This window comes from Cryptomeria japonica, chromosome 11 (assembly GCF_030272615.1).
Source record: "Cryptomeria japonica chromosome 11, Sugi_1.0, whole genome shotgun sequence".
In the NCBI taxonomy this organism is placed as follows: domain Eukaryota; kingdom Viridiplantae; phylum Streptophyta; class Pinopsida; order Cupressales; family Cupressaceae; genus Cryptomeria; species Cryptomeria japonica.
In genome coordinates, this window is record NC_081415.1 from 631,719,575 (window position 1) to 631,736,171 (window position 16,597).

A 16,597-nucleotide genomic window follows, 5' to 3' on the forward strand; every position below is an offset into this window, starting at 1 on the left:
AAGTAAATGATCTAAATTTTTATAAGAAATATTTCTCTTCACCTGTTTAGCTAGACCCACAATATGCTCATCCATATTAGTGGTAGGAGGTAAGGAGCCTGACCCCTCTCCTTCAAAGGTCTCCATTGGTTCAACTTGGACATTCTCCTCCCTATGTTCATCAACTATATTGTGTTCTTCAACGGATTCATTTGCCCGTTCTGCACATAATTTAAGAGTTTGTGTAAGGTTCTTGAATTTTGGATATTATTACACTTACTTAAGTTAACTTAGGATAATGCATCTCTTCGTAGTTTGGATTTGAGACACTTAGGGAAGTGTGCACATAGGAATAGAGCTTGTAGGAGAAATTCCACCTTTTGTGGTCTTATTTTGCTGTTACACTCCAAATTCGGTGGGTCATCCACCTCTTGTGGAATATTATATTATTTCTCCTACCTACCCCCTAGTATTTCTTACCTACCCTTGTTTCTCATTGAGCCACATGTCATATTTGTGTGCTCATACATCCATATGGCCTTGCCTATATAAGTAGGCCTATATTCATTATATTGGTTAATCCAGTTGATCATTTTTGCATATTGATGAGAATACAGTTTATTCTTGTCATTCTATTGTCTCTTTTTATGCCTTTCATTGTTCCCTTGATCTTGACAAAATCCTACATGGTATTAGAGCTATTGGGGCTTCATTGATTGGTTTTTGGAGACATCGTGGAAGGCTTCTATTTTTGGATTTGGGGATCTTCATTTTTTGGGGGTGTCATACAACGATTTGGACATCACCGTTGAATCCGGGAGGTCGTTTCCATAAATTTCGACTATAAAGTCGACCTATTTTGGTGAGAAATTTTTTTTTCCCCATTTTGGCTATTATCGTATGGATTTTGAAATTTTTTTTTCAAAAAATTTATTTTTTCGAAAAAAAAAAAACGAAAAAATCAAAAAGCGATCAAAAAATCAAAAAAAAAAAAAAATCAATATTTTTGGGGGTCTGCAGACCCCCAACTCGTGCTTTTCGTACTCTATCTTTGTTATGCAGATTTTTACGGGCTGCGCCGCTCGTACCTCCCGGTCTTTGCGCCCGCTCTGGCCGTGTACCTTGTGGTACTCCTGCTAGTCCGTCCGCCGGTTGGGCCACGCCGCCGGTCAACGTCCCGCCGACGGCACCTTACTCCCCACTGCACAGCGGCCGCTCGCCTCACTGCTGCCCTGTACTTTCCTTGGCCGCTTCGCTCTGCACGCTACCGCCGCCACCTCCGGCATCCTCGGCTTCGACCGCTTCCTCCTCTCTGGCGACCACTAAAATAGGTGGCTCCGCGTACACCATGTGGCAGGCGGCCACTGGCCCGCGGGAAAAACCATACACCCTGCACAGTGACGTTAGCATCCGTACGGCAGCACAGTCCCCTGCACAGTCATCTGCCCAGTCAGTAGTCCGTACAGTACGGACGCCCAGTCAGCAGGGAGGCGAAGTTTTCACGATGGTCATATGGCCATCAAATTTAAGACAGTGAATTGCTAACATCAGTGCCACATCAGAAGCTTTTTGAAACTTTTTTGACCCCTCTCCATTGAGCTTTTCAGTTTTGCAGTCCAACTTTGAAAGGCCATATCTTGCTCATTTTTGCTCCTTTTTTGCTGCAATTTTTTTGAAATAGGCTAAAATTTTGTGATCTTCACAGTGGTATGGTTATTTTCTCATTTTGGTGCACAAGTTTTTTAGAATTTTCAGATTCTCTCAGCAGTACTTGTCCAATCCTCAATTCTGCAACTTCAAAAGCCTCGTTTGAGCTCATACGACCTCCTTTTTAGGTGCCGTTTTTTTTGAAAGTGAATATTTTTTTGTCTACTTTCATAATATATGATCAAATTTTATAGATTTTGAGTGGAAATTGTACTTTCAGATATTGGTCTTATTTGGCCTATTAGGTACTTGTAAATTGCTTGGATCTTAGTTAGATCTCTTGCATTATCAGTTTGAGTCTTTTTTGGCCTTATTGAGGCAGTTGTAAAATTGTAATCAGAAGTCCACTTTGCCATTTTTTGCAAGTGGCCCATTGTATACGCACTAATTATAAAGTGCCAAATCATCACTTTTGGGGGGGGGGGTTCTTTGATTGAGTGAATTTGGGGGGGTGTCTTGTGTGATTGTGCCTCTCTTTGTGCTCTTTCCATTTTTGTTGCAATGAGTCCTAATAAATTTCCACCTTTAACTCCACATAATTATGCATCATGGAAAATTAAAGTATGGAGTAAATTAATGGAAAAGGGTCTCACACATTACATAGATGGAACAATAACAACATCACCTGATCCTAAGGCTGATCCAAATGCTCAATTAGAATGGCTCACAAAGAATTGCATGGCTCTTGGAACCTTGCGCAAATATGTATCAGATGACCTCATTTTTCACATTGAGAAGTGTACAACAATCAAAGAGGCTTGGGATATGTTTAAGAAATTATATGGTCAAGTTGATGAAATCAGAGGCTATCAGATTGACAATGAGCTCACCAACTTGGATCCCAAGAGTTTTGATACAATCCAAGATTATGTCACCAAAGCAAATGAGCTAAGAGCAAAGCTTAAGGATTGTGGAATTGACAAAAAGGATGCTCAAATGATATTCAACTTGTTGGACAAGCTTGCACCAGAATATGCAGCATTTGTGTCTAGCTTCGAAACTCATCGTTTGACAATGGGGAGTTCTTATTTTATGCCTTCATTTGATGCTTTCACAGAAATGTTGATATTGGAACAATCTAAGTTGTTGAACATGGGGTTTCTCAAGTCTTCAAAGTCCAAGGCTTTGGTGGCTAATCAAGGGAATCAAGGAAGTCAAGGCAAAGATTCCAACAAGAAGAAGAAGCACTCTAAGTCTAAGCCACACCAGGAAAAAGGACAATCATCCTCTCCATCCCAAGGCAATTTTTCATCCTCTTCCAAGAAGGGGACACCACCTAAGAAGGATAAACCAACTTGTGCATATTGCAGGAAGTATGGTCATGATGAGCATCGATGCCACACAAAGCAAGTTGATGAATTAACTAATCTTCTTAAGAAAAACAACATCAACTTGCCATCCGCCTACACAAAGAAGGATTCATCTCCTTCCTCTTCCTCACAGTCTAAGGGAAAAGGGCAAGCATTTGTGGCTACAATAGGTTCTTCACAGCAATGGATACTTGACTCGGGTGCCTCATATCACATGGGTTCTACAAAGGAGCAGTTTTCTTCATTGGAGCCATCTAAGGCACCTCACATTTACATAGGTGATGATACACAAGTAGAAGTTTAAGGGAAAGGTTCAGTTGACATGGATGATGGAACATTTGAGAATGTTCTCTATGTTCCTAACTTGTCTACCAACCTTCTCTCCATCTACCAAATCACTCACTATGGGAATGGGAAAAAGGTTGAGTTTACACCAGATTCAGTTGTGGTAAAGGAACTTGATGATGATGCCTTGGTAGCAGTGGGACAAGTCAATGACAACTCAAGGCTTTATTCATTTTCCCACTTTGTGCCAAGTTCACCTTCTAGGGCCTTGCTTACTCATTCAAATTCAGAAAGTAAGTTATGGCATGAGCGGTTTGGTCACCCCAACTACCGCTATCTTCAACAGTTGAGCACTAAAGACATGGTCACAGGTCTACCTCAAATCAGTTTTTCAGAGGGTGTATGTTCAGGTTGTTCCATGGGCAAGCATCTCGAAGAGAAGTTTGATAAAGGGAAAGCTTGGAGAGATTTGGAAGTTCTTCAACTTGTTCACAACGATGTAGCAGGTCCATTTCCAACACCTTCATTTAGTAAGGCCCGCTATGTTCTCACCTTCATTGATGACTACTCCCGCTTCACTTGGGTCTACTTTCTCATTCATAAGAGTGAAGTATTTGACAGATTTCAGGACTTCAAGACTCGTGTGGAGAAGCAATCAGGGAAAGTGGTCAAGATTCTTCACACAGATAATGGAAGGGAATATGTGAACAAAAGACTTGATGATTTTTGTACATTTGAGGGGATTGATCTTCAGCATTCTGTTACATACACTCCACAGCAGAACGGAGTTGCTGAACGCAAGAATAGAACTCTCAAAGAAATGGCTAGCTGTATGATACATGCACGTTCTCTTGATCCCGCCTTTTGGGTAGAGGCTATCAGTTGTGCCACAGACATCCAGAATCGGGTTCCTCACAAAGCTTTGCAAGGTATTACTCCTTTTGAAGCTTGGGCTGGTAGGAAACCGATTGTGAGACATTTTAGAGTCTTTGGGTGTCCAGCATGGGCTCGCATACCTCCGCAGAAATGTAAGGCATTAGAACCACAAAGTCGACCTTGCATATTTGTTGGATATCCTGAGGGTGTTAAGGCATATAGATTGATGGATCGAGAGACACATGAAGTGTTCATTGAGAGGAGTGTTCACTTTGAGGAAAGCTCTCCTAGCTTAGCCTCTCTACCTCCTCCACCTTCCTCCATTGTGGATAGTGATGTTAGTGATTCAGATGATGAGACTCCTTCAACTCTGACTCGTAGGGTTACACCTCCGCAGGGTCCACTTGCAGTTGAGGAGCCTCATTTTCCACCTCCACCTAGACATCGTTGGGCTCGACAGACACTTGAGTCCGTGGGTTCTCTTGTTGGGGATTCTTCAGATACACGAAGAACTTGATCACAACATTAGGATCTTCCACATGCATTCATTGCTACCGCTTCTGATCCATAGACATTTAGGGAAGCATCAGGGGTTCCTGAGTGGGACCAAGCTATGGAGGAAGAGTATAGTTCCTTGATGAGGAACAACACATGGGATTTAGTCCATCTCTCTAAGGGGAGAAAGATGGTTCGATGTAAGTGGATCTATCAGACCAAGTTTGCATCGGATGGTAGTGTGGATAAGTATAAGGCTCGGCTTGTTGCGAAAGGTTTCTCGCAGGTTGAAGGTGTTGACTATACTGAGACCTTTGCACCCGTAGCCAAGATGAACTCCATTCGTTTGACACTTGCTATTGCTGCAGCTCATGGTTGGGTTGTACATCAGATGGATGTGAAGAGTGCTTTTCTTCATGGTGATCTTGATGAGGAGATTTATATGGAGCAGCCACAGAGTTTCATCCAGGATACTTCCTTGGTTTGCAGACTAAGGAAATCTCTCTATAGCCTTAAGCAGGCCCCCAGGGCTTGGTACGCCAAGATGGATTCCTTTCTTCTCTCTGCAGGGTTCACCAGGTGTCATTCCGATCCGAATGTCTACATTTTGTGACAGGATGACTCTCACTTGATACTTGTGCTCTATGTTGATGACTTGATCATTACAGGGAGTGCTTCATCCATCATTAGCAGGGTCAAATCTGCTTTGCATGATAGATTTGCTATGACTGACTTGGGTCTTTTGTACTACTTTCTCGGGATAGAGATTTCACAGTCACCTTCTAGGATTACACTATCGCAGCCCAAGTATGCTCTTGATCTACTTGCACGCTTTCATATGGCTGATTGTAAGCCTGCCCCGACTCCCTTTCTTTTAGGAGTCAAGCTTGAGGCTCAGTGTTCTTCTCCACCAGTTGATGCCACTTTGTATCGTCAGCGTGTGGGTAGTCTCATCTACTTGACTCATACATGCCCTGATATTTCATTTGCAGTTGGCATGTTTTCCCGCTTCATGCAGGAACCACATGAGCTTCATTGGAAAGCCGCCAAACGCATCCTTGATTACATCCAGGGTACACATCACTATGGGATTCACTATGCAGCAGGCATAGAACTTCGCTTGGTTGGTTACACAGACTCCGATTGGGCTGGCGATCTTGATGATCGTAATTCTACCTCTGGTTATAGTTTTCACCTTGGTTTGGGCCCCATTTGTTGGCAGAGCAAGAAGTAACATGCTATTTCTCTCTCTTCGACTGAGGTTGAGTATCGAGGCGCTGTTAATGTAGCAACTGAGACCATTTGGCTCCAGCAGATTCTCACAAAGTTTGGATTCACCACTCCACGGCCGACAGTTCTACATTGCGACAATCAGAGTGCTATTGCAATCTCGAAGAACCCGGTCCAGCACCAGCGGACCAAACACCTCGAGATTTATATGCACTATATCCGAGAGCTCATCCAAGAGCAGGTCATTGATTTGCAGTATTGTCCTACAGCAGAGCAGGTTGCTGACATATTCACCAAACCTTTCACCAAGAGTAAGTTCCAGCAGTTGCGAGCTCTCTTGGGGGTGCGGGATGTGTCATAAGGGGGGGGTCAGCTGACTTCTCCTTCCTCTCTTATGGGGGGGACTTTTTCTTGTTTGAGGTTTTTTCCTTCTTCTTTGAGAGTCTTTTGTTCATTCATCTCTCTTTTGGGGGGGAGTTTTTTCCCACTGGGTTTTCTCCCTTTCTCCATTTGTGAGAGATTGCATTGCATAGTTTTGCTTGCATTTGCATATTGTACATGGGTACCTATCATGGCCTAGTAGCTGGGACCCATCTTGCATTGTTGACTTGAGTCTTCATTCCCCTAAGTTGCACTTAAGGGGGGTGTTGGTGTAAATAAATATTCATTTTGGATATTATTACCCTTACTTAAGTTAACTTAGGATAATGCATCTCTTCGTAGTTTGGATTTGAGACACTTAGGGAAGTGGGGACATAGGGATAGAGCTTGTAGGAGAAATTCCACCTTTTGTGGTCTTATTTTGTTGTTACACTCCACTTTCGGTGGGTCATCCACCTCTTGTGGAATATTATATTATTTCTCCTACCTACCCCTAATATTTCTTACCTACCCTTGTTTCTCATTGAGCCACATGTCATATTTGTGTGCTCATACATCCATATGGCCTTGCCTATATAAGTAGGCCTATATTCATTGTATTGGTTAATCCAATTGATCATTTTTGCATATTGATGAGAATACAGTTTATTCTTGTCATTCTATTGTCTCTTTTTATGCTTTTCATTGTGCCCTTGATCTTGGCAAAATTCTACAAAGAGTTTGTGTAAGGTTCTTGAATTAATCAGAGATTATTCAATTAGGTTTAAGAATAGGGGTGAATTTGGCTTAAAGCTTTACATGTTAAAATAAGCCCGTTCAATTTGGTTTATTAAATTTAATTACTTTGAGGACCTTATTGTTATAACTCTAATTAAATTACCTGTTTAGGTTTAAAGTTCAATTTGTTCTCAGGTTAGGATTAAAGTTCAAACTCTAATTTTGAGCACTAATTTAACACATAAAATTAAATTTTTATAAATTAGAAATTCCAATTTTGAAAATTAAAAGTACAAATATTTTGATGCATGCATACGATAACTTAGGTGACCTCATATTAATTTGTTATGGACCATAATGTAGGTGGACTATAATTTGTCACATGTGTATATATTTAAGACCTATTATTGCATAATAGACCTCCTAATCTGAAATGTTTTTGCATGTACGTGAAGTTGAATATAAATAGTTCACCTAAATTATTCAACATGTTTAATAGGTTATAAATTTATGTCACATTTAAGACCTATAATCAATGTAATAGTCCTAATAGGCCTTATTATTAAAATCAATATGACCACGTATGAAAAAACATTTCACAATTAATATACTTAACTACCTTTAAGACAGATATATTATGTGATATTAAAGGACCTATCACATGAAATTACTTGTAAATGTAGATTAAATATTCAATATATATAATTTAGAACCTAGAAATTATGACATAGTAGGTCTTATTAATTTTATGACTTAATAGGTCTTATCTATTATAAATGGACTTAATTATATAGGAGAAAAATGCAATTACACAACAAGCAAGTTGATGGAATTTGAAATTTGCAAATACACATGTATTATCTCAAATTAATTATGCTTTCCAATTAAAACAAAATTATTTTTAATCCTATTATTTCCAATTAATTTAATTAAGAACTTTTAAATTAATTTTCATTAAATATATTAGATAAAAAATATTGAGTTCTAATTAATTGATATGTAATACATATTAAATTAAATAGAAATAAAATTAAAAATACATACTTGCATCATGATATCTTTGTCTTCTTTGTTCTCGATATCTTTCTTCCGTTTCAAGAGAATAATTCCTTGAAGTCTTATTTTGCCTTCTCTTCTTGTTCCCCATGCTTTTACAAAAAACCTTCAAATTATTGCCCTCAAAATAATTTTCAAATGTCTTCTCTCATCCAAAAATGCGAATTATTTTAATCATTTGTGTGATAAAAAATGGAAAAAATTATGGACATTTATACGACTCCACAAATGAAAAAAAAAACAAAAAATGCATCGGTCAGAGTTTGAATGAAACCCGACAGTTAAAAATGGTTGGGTTCGCTCGAACATGACCGTTACAAAAATGTGTGTGCCAATATCGAGCCCATTGGTTTGAGTGAATGTGGGCTCGCTCGAACCCCTTAAGGTTCGAGCGAACCCAATTCGCTCGAACTACTGTTAATTCGAACCCTCAAATTAAAGGTTTCTCCCAAAAAATTTCAGAGTTTTGAAGAATTAATGACTTTGGAGCTCTGGTTCAAAGCACAAATGAAATAATCTTGATAACCCAAAAATATTAGATGGTATTACTCGGAGCAAACTTTCCAATGAGTATAACTGTGTTATATTTTGAATTTATTATGTTCTTGTTTTTTTAATTTTATGAAAAATTGGTTTTTCACCGAACATGAACTTCTCTGTTCAACGCATTGGGAAAAATAAGAAACTAATTCAAAAAAATTCTGAAAAATATCTATGCCCCTGGTATTGATGTCTTCTTTCTAACAAAAAAAATAAAATTGAATTTCGATTTATATAGAACAAGTTATGTGTTCAAACGTAAACCTATGTTTAAATTAATGACTAGTCGGACTTCAAAACTTTATAAAATGAAAAATATTGAACATATCACTATAAAACCAAATGCAAGCCCTAGATATTGATGTTACAAACCAAAATTTGAAAGAATTGAGTTTTTATCATTTATAGGAAAAAAGTTATGCATTTCGGGAGGCACATCACTCTTAAAAAATGTAGTTTGTTGTAAAAAACTACTTTTCGAGGGAGATGGAAACTTTTTAAGAAAATCGTTCAAAAAAATTTGAAAAAAATGTATATAGAATCTACAAACAAAATGCTAGAAATCACTAATTTACATCATCTTCAAATTTTTAATAGTTTAAAAGTTATAGTTCTTGGAAGTTGAAGATTATTTTAAAAATGTACATCTCAGTGTCAAAAGTGGCAAAAAAGTGGGAACCATTATTGTGAGTTCACCTAGGATAGAGAGAGAAACTTTGAGATTGAACCACGAAGAAGATGAAATAATGGGATAACGACTTATAAATAATGAAGTTATTTTGATATCACAAGGAAAGACTTAGACTTTCAAATTTTGCAAGAAAAATAAAGATGGTTATCAAGTGTCTCATTTGAAAAGCCTTATAGATAGGCGTTTTATGAACTTGTATCATATTAGATTGTCGTTATGGTAAATTAGTGAAGTCGGTGTGTAAGTTTTAAATAATGAAAAGTCACATATTAGTATTAAACTAAATATGATGTTTTGAGAAAAGAGGTAAATGAACCACGACACTTGGGAAGATAGAGAGAGAGTTTAGACGAGATAAACTTAGAATTCTAAACCATAAGAATGGAATGCATGTTAATGATTATGCTATTTAAATGTTTTAATAATTGAATAAAAGAATGTGCACTCATTTTATTCAATTTACATGTAAGATACATACATGTGTTACACCTTAATATTTTTAATCTTGTCTTTAAAATTGCTTGAAAGATAGAAGGAAAAGAATGTTTTCTTTTAAGTGTATATTTGATTATCCATAAAATATTGTTTCCTGTCAGATAGGATTGATTGTAATAAAAGATTTACTCTATCAATTTCTATTCAAACGAAAGATTGTCTTCTTAGCATAGTATTTTATCTTGCAAGAAATAGGAAGCTAGAATTGAAAGATGAAAGATTGTCTTCTGTACAATTTTATTCTAGATTATGTGAACAAAGCTAGATAGGCTTGTGTTTGTGGAAAGTTACCTTCCAGGATGGGTGCCAAATGTGGATTATAGAGAGAATAGTTGCTTTTCCAATTATCTATTTTTGTTGTGCATGGCATTATACTCGGCCGAGTAATCAAATTGAATAAACCATTGAAATAGATGGAATTCTTTTATTTTATCCTCTCTACCATATCCTTGAATGATAATGAATGCTTGTTTCTTAATAGAAGTAGAAAATTGAAAATGCATGTATCATCTAGGCACGTACCAGATTCCATCTTGCCTTTTGAATTCTTTTGCTAAGCAATTCGTGCAGGGTCGGGTATTCTTGTTTGACCAAGAATTTCGGGGAAGCGTAAGCTTCAAGGTTGGGTGGAAAAAGCGCTTGAATCTTGTTCTCGTCTTCATGCTAAAGATTGCATTGGCGACAGCTTGGGTTGTAGATCAACAGATGCATCTCACCCTTTACTTTGTATTATTTTGTTATTGAACTTACGACAACTTGAAATGCATAAGTATTGTATGACCGAAATACTACTTTTATCGATTTATTGAATAAAGAATATTTATCTTTTATAGAAATTTCATGTGTATTACAATCTAAATGGAATGATCAAATGAAGCTATGGATGGAAAAATGGAATGAAATAGATTTATTAATTGATTTATGAGTTTATTTAAGAATAAAGAGTATTTCAGCTATTATTTGAAGTTAACTCGATTTATGTCTTTACACTCCTTGGGCATATCCTTATTGGTGACCCTTATTTCATCCAAAATTGGGATGCAATTTTCCCAAATAAGAATACTCTCATCAATGCTTGTGTTTTCATCTTCTCTAATCAACAATTATTATAAAGAGCCAAGACCATCATTTATTAAGTGGTAGATTTTAATAGATTTCTTGATTACTTCCTCACCCAGAATCTTGAGGTTTTCCCTCCATTTTCTAGCTACTTAAAAAAATCCATCCATATTCTACATTCATATCTTTAGACAAGGCAACTTGTAGGCTCATGCTACGTGTAGCTAAATCCACTAGATTGACAAGATGGTTAATATAATTTTTTGGCACCTCTTTTGTGGTTTCATCTTTTATGAATTCTCTAGAAGATTGTATCCACAACTTTGTAGTGATTGTTTCTCTCTAACCCTTGTTTGTACGTCAAGATCAATATCTTGTATTTTATAATCCTCCTATTGCATTTCCTCTTCTGGCTTGTCTACTAAGGGGATGGCTATTTGGGCCCTTTGATGCCTTTGTTCATTTATAATTATAAAGGAGACTTTTCTAGCTTTCTTTTTCTTGGTCTAAGGAATTTTGAAGGTCTCTTCCAAGATTGTGAAATCCTTCTCCCTCAACTCACTATGTCTCGTGTGTATTCATCTATAATTTTGAATACATGCTCGCTAAAAATGTTCACGCTCTCTCAAATAAATATCAATTGTGTTGGATTACACCATTTCATTCTAGTTTATGGGGGACATTCTCTTCCAAGTGCCTAGACCTTAGGAGCTCCATGCTGCACTAGGTTACAACACACCTATCATCCTTGTTTTGCGAGTTGAAAGATATTTGTCTCCCACAACAACCACCCTAGTAGGTATTTATGGAAAATATGGAAACATAGACAAGGCACCTAAATTGTTTTAAGAATACCACTATACCATGAGATTCGCTCTTTTTTATATATAAAAATTAATGAAAAATGTGCAATAATAATGTTTTAAAAAATATAATAAAAAATCTGTTTAAAAACAAACATTTTATTTTTTATTTTTTGTTTTGACACATTCTTCAACGCAAACTAATAGAGAAATGATGATGTGAAAACATTTAGACATCGACTTGAAAAGAACAAATTTCATGAAAGCGGGCATTTTTATTAATATAGAAAAAGATAATCTGAGCAACTACTTTTCAAACGAGAGCCCCTTGAATCCCATATTACCCGCTACATACTATACTACTGGTCACATGGGCGCTGACCTTGAGACCGATCGATCGGCCCACGGAGACTGCAGATTAAACCAAACTAAACACTATAATTAGCCGTTGGACTAATAGTTAAACAGTTGAAGTGTTGTAGAAGAAAATCAATATAATCATATGCAAATTATAAATTTCTATTACAAATTGATATACAAACAGAGGTGAGCAAAAAGTTTGCATTTTGTGAAGCTTCTGCGTAATTTGTAATAAAAATGAGTTTTAAGTTTGGCACGTGGAATTAGAACAATTCTACGCCTGTGTTACAGAGAGAGATTTTGTATTGTTGTATTGTTGTTCAGAACAACTTAAGAAAACTGGTATTTTATTCACTAGAAAAAGAGATGTGTTACTTTCAATGTATTTATTATTAGGGTGTAAAATAGTTATATTGTATATGAACTAGTAAATGATTAATTTTAGGTCACTTTCGTTGATTTAGTCCTCGTTGACTTGGTCCATATCAAAAGAATTATTATGATCACTATTAGAGTTCATCATGATATAGTACCATGCATCCTCTAAATCTATAATCTCTTATCAAAATGAATAACTCATAAATTGATGACTATCAAAGGCTCTAAGAGTCTCCCGACTAACTAACATTCTAACATCTCTAATGAAATGAATATAGGCATCTCATATCAATTAGAATGAAGATGTCAAAGCATTATAGAAGATAATCTATAATCCATAATCCATCACCAAATGATGAAAAAACATCAATACCAAAGATCCCACTAAATAATGATCCTAAATTATCCATGACATCCTAATAATTATCTCCTATAAAGATTTTACATAATCCACACACACTCAAGTGGAAAACCACTAGTTCCAAATAATAAAGTAGAGCTAAATAATCCAATAGAAAAAGATAAACCACCACCTTCAATTAGGAATCAATCCAAAATAATCAATTCATTTTCATAATAACCATGTCATTGCAAAACTCCAAGCATAGAATAAAACTTCATGACACCATGGTCACCACTAATAGCTCCAACTAAATCATTCAGCTAAGCTATATATGACATCATGATTAAAAAACCATGCTACTAGTCCCAATAATTGATTATCTATCCACTCTAGTAATCAATCTTCCCATCCCAATGCACCAATGGCAACAAAAAAAAAAAGGCTAATTAATCAAGACTAAATCAAGACTAAAAATATATGTAGATATAGGTAGTCCATGTTCGATTCATCAATAAAAATTATTGTAGAAAACCCCAATAAATTGCACAATTTGTCAATCACAAATAAGAAACCGTGTACACTTATCATCACATTACTAATCTGTAAATTAAAATAAAAAAGAAGATAACCTATAGATATTAAGATTTAAACACCATATCAATTCTATTAATTTTTGAAATAAATCCAAAAATGAGTTGCCATAGTAAAGGAACCAATCAAGCATATGAAAGATAGTATAACATCTTCTTTAAACTGAATACTCCACCATCTATTATGTACATACATTTAATCATGCTATGTGAATACTCAAATATATATGAACATCCATGAAACGATAATTATCACCATCATTATACTCACACTCACCTCTCACTAAACTAAAACTCTAAGTATCACGCATATCAATCATATCATGAAACCAAAAGACAACCTATATAATTGTCTCCATGAAAGTTGACATATTGAAAATACCTATAAACTATGTCATAAAACATACAATTTAATCTCATAAAAAATACTCTACTATAAAATTTTGTTCATAAATTCATCTAAATAAATACACCTTGAGTCTAATACTCCTACAAGTACTCAAATACATACAAATATCTCCCTAATCATCTAAGTGAAAAAACATGTAATCAACTATATAGTACTTAGAAATTATCATTAATCATATTTTAAATTTAACCTAAAAAAAACTCCATATGTAAAATATATCAACTAATAACCATTCCAAAGTAAGATAATCTGTAGGCACCGAATTCTAACACTAATAACAAAACCTAATGATCAAATCTATATCACTAGAAAGTTACCTTTAGAAAGTTGAGAATTCAATAATGTATGTGGCTATTATACATCTTAGAAAAATGCTACAATATTTTTCTTCTTAAAATATAACTAGCCACTAGGCAATGGATCCTTAATCATGGTACTAGTGGTGATAGCGGGAAAGTAGTGAAAATAGTGATTGGGTGGTGGTATTGTCTAGTTGTGGTGGTGGGTTGACTAAGTAGCAATAGGGCATGTTTTGGCGATGAAAGGGTGTGGCACCTTTAGATGGGCTCTATCCTCATGATTTGGCCATAATTAGGGTTTTTTAGAGACCATGACCAAGGATTGGTACGTTGCACCTAGTAGGAAACCCACCATGTGAATTATCTTTGAAGGCCTACCATACACATGGAAAAATTTCTTTTTTTCCATAGAATATTCTCTATGACCAACATATGACTATATTGCTAACCACAATATATAGATCAATATGACCATATGGATTCCATATGATTATATAGCCAGGCTTATTCAAGAGTTTCAAAAATGATAAAAAAAAAAGTTTTATCTTAGACAAAGTCAAGTTTTATATCAAAATATAAGTTTTTGGGCATCCTAAATTTAGTGGCAAGGTTTATTTTAATCTAGGGGTATCTAATAAAATTTTATCTTTAAGACTCCCACAAAAAAGAGCTCAAATAGAAAAGTTATTTGTCAAATCTTCATCAAACTTCATATTTACTAAAACACAAGTATATAAACATAGCTACAACCTTGAAATTAATTTCAATTTTACTATAAGACTATATCAATTCAAGTTCTATGCACAAGAATCCATTCATACTAAGAGTTGCAACTAGGAAGTTCTCCCAAAACCTTAAAAACTAGGTTCTAATACCTAATGAAAGCGAAAATTGTAGCATTGAAAAATATTTTCTCATGACATCCCAATAGAAAAATATGTAAAAAAATACTCAAACCCTACCATCCAAGAGAATGAATAAATATACCATCAATATGACACAAGATATACCTTTGAATAGTCTCAGAGAGAAAAACCTAGCCTCCAAAAGAATCCATACTAAATTTTGTATTTAACAATGAAACAATACAATACACATAGAATTTCCATCAATATTCTGAAACATCAAGTTCCTTTAATGCATTTGTCATGTGCAAGCACAATAGATAACCGTGCAACCACACACACCATGCCATACTTTACATATGCACTTTCAAGAAAGCTCAATCAAGCTTAGCCAACTAACCAACCTCAACAACTACTGATGTTCTTATTTTTATAGACAAAAGCTTGGACAAAGGCACCATGTGTTATCATATGATCAGAGCCAAGAAAAACAAAAATAAGAAATGAATAGAGTGAAGAAACCACAGCATATCTACTATCTAATGATCCAACTCTACTTTGCATTTCTGGCGAGTGAAGGCAGCGGCACTCGTTTCATTCAGAGGCACAGAAACTGAGCACTTCACTTTCAGCTTGAATCGATTTGTCTTAACTTTGCCAACCCTCAAACGAACGCGGGATCGCAGCTTCAATTCCACATCCTCAACGCCCTTCGAATTGGACGACAAGTACACATTTCCAACAGAAATAATCAATGGACGAAAAGTGGTGGTGTTCTTGTGGCCCTGATAAAACTCTTCCAACGCGTTCACTCCAACAGTCCCACCTCCATTATAATACGCAGATACCCGCAAGGTGTCGTAGTAGATGCCTATCTTCTTATTTGCATTCCGAACGCTCATCCCAACCACGATGTTACTGCTGGTGCTATTTGTCATGTTACTGAATTGAACAGTGTCTACGTAGAATTTGGGTTTGCTGGGGCGCAAAACCAACCAGATAACAAGTGCTGCAATGCCCACAACAATGATGAGCGTAATTAAGAGGCTTAAAAGATGCTTGAGTATACAGCATGGGCCACACGAGGAGCTGTGCCTCCGCCTGTGAGTGTGACCCTGTGCTGAATAGGAGGCTCCATTGAAGGTCGACCCAGATTTAGTACCGTCGCCCATCAGACGCTCTATCTATAGCTCTGCAACTTTCTCAAACCTAGAGAATTGTCTTTCTTCTGAATACACTACGACAATGTAGTACTCTGCTAACAGTTCCTTGAGATCACATGTAAATATGAGAAACTAATCAAAGATCAGTAAGAGTAATCTAGCAAGAGAAATTGCTGTGGAAGATGTTTGAAGAAGTGTGATGAAATTGGAGTAATTATATAGCAGAAAGTTTGCTTTTTGTGAAGCTTCTGCGTAGTTTTTAATGAAAACAAGTTTTGAGTTTGGGACACGGTTTACAAAATTCAACACTGTATTTGATAGCTGGTGTGGCAGTACGCGGAATTAGAACAATTCTACGCGGTTGGTCGTCGGTGTTACTTTGGAGATAAACATGGATTTCTTTTTTAATTATTAGGAAACTAGGAATACACAGCAACATTTTGGATTTTTTAGTGCTGTTTGGAACAGTTTATGGAAATTGGTATTTTATTAATTAAAAAAAGGGGGAGGTTACTTTCAATGATCGTGTAGATGATCTAGAAATGATGCTACTTAATCTATATCCTATCAATATTTATATATATTT

General features: G+C 36.0%; 1 protein-coding gene across 1 annotated transcript; it reads right to left on the reverse strand.

The window, feature by feature from the left end:
- Positions 1-15,050: 15,050 nt before the first annotated feature.
- LOC131063088 (NDR1/HIN1-like protein 3) lies at positions 15,051-16,179 on the reverse strand. Its single transcript, XM_057996862.2, has one exon. The coding sequence runs from the start codon at positions 16,018-16,020 to the stop codon at positions 15,388-15,390; it is 633 nt and encodes a 210-aa protein (XP_057852845.1). The 5' UTR covers positions 16,021-16,179; the 3' UTR covers positions 15,051-15,387.
- Positions 16,180-16,597: the final 418 nt, after the last annotated feature.

Bases quoted from the DNA above. Each gene is read 5' to 3' on its own strand.
- LOC131063088 (XM_057996862.2), bottom strand. From the start codon at position 16,020: ATGGGCGACGGTACTAAATCTGGGTCGACCTTCAATGGAGCCTCCTAT.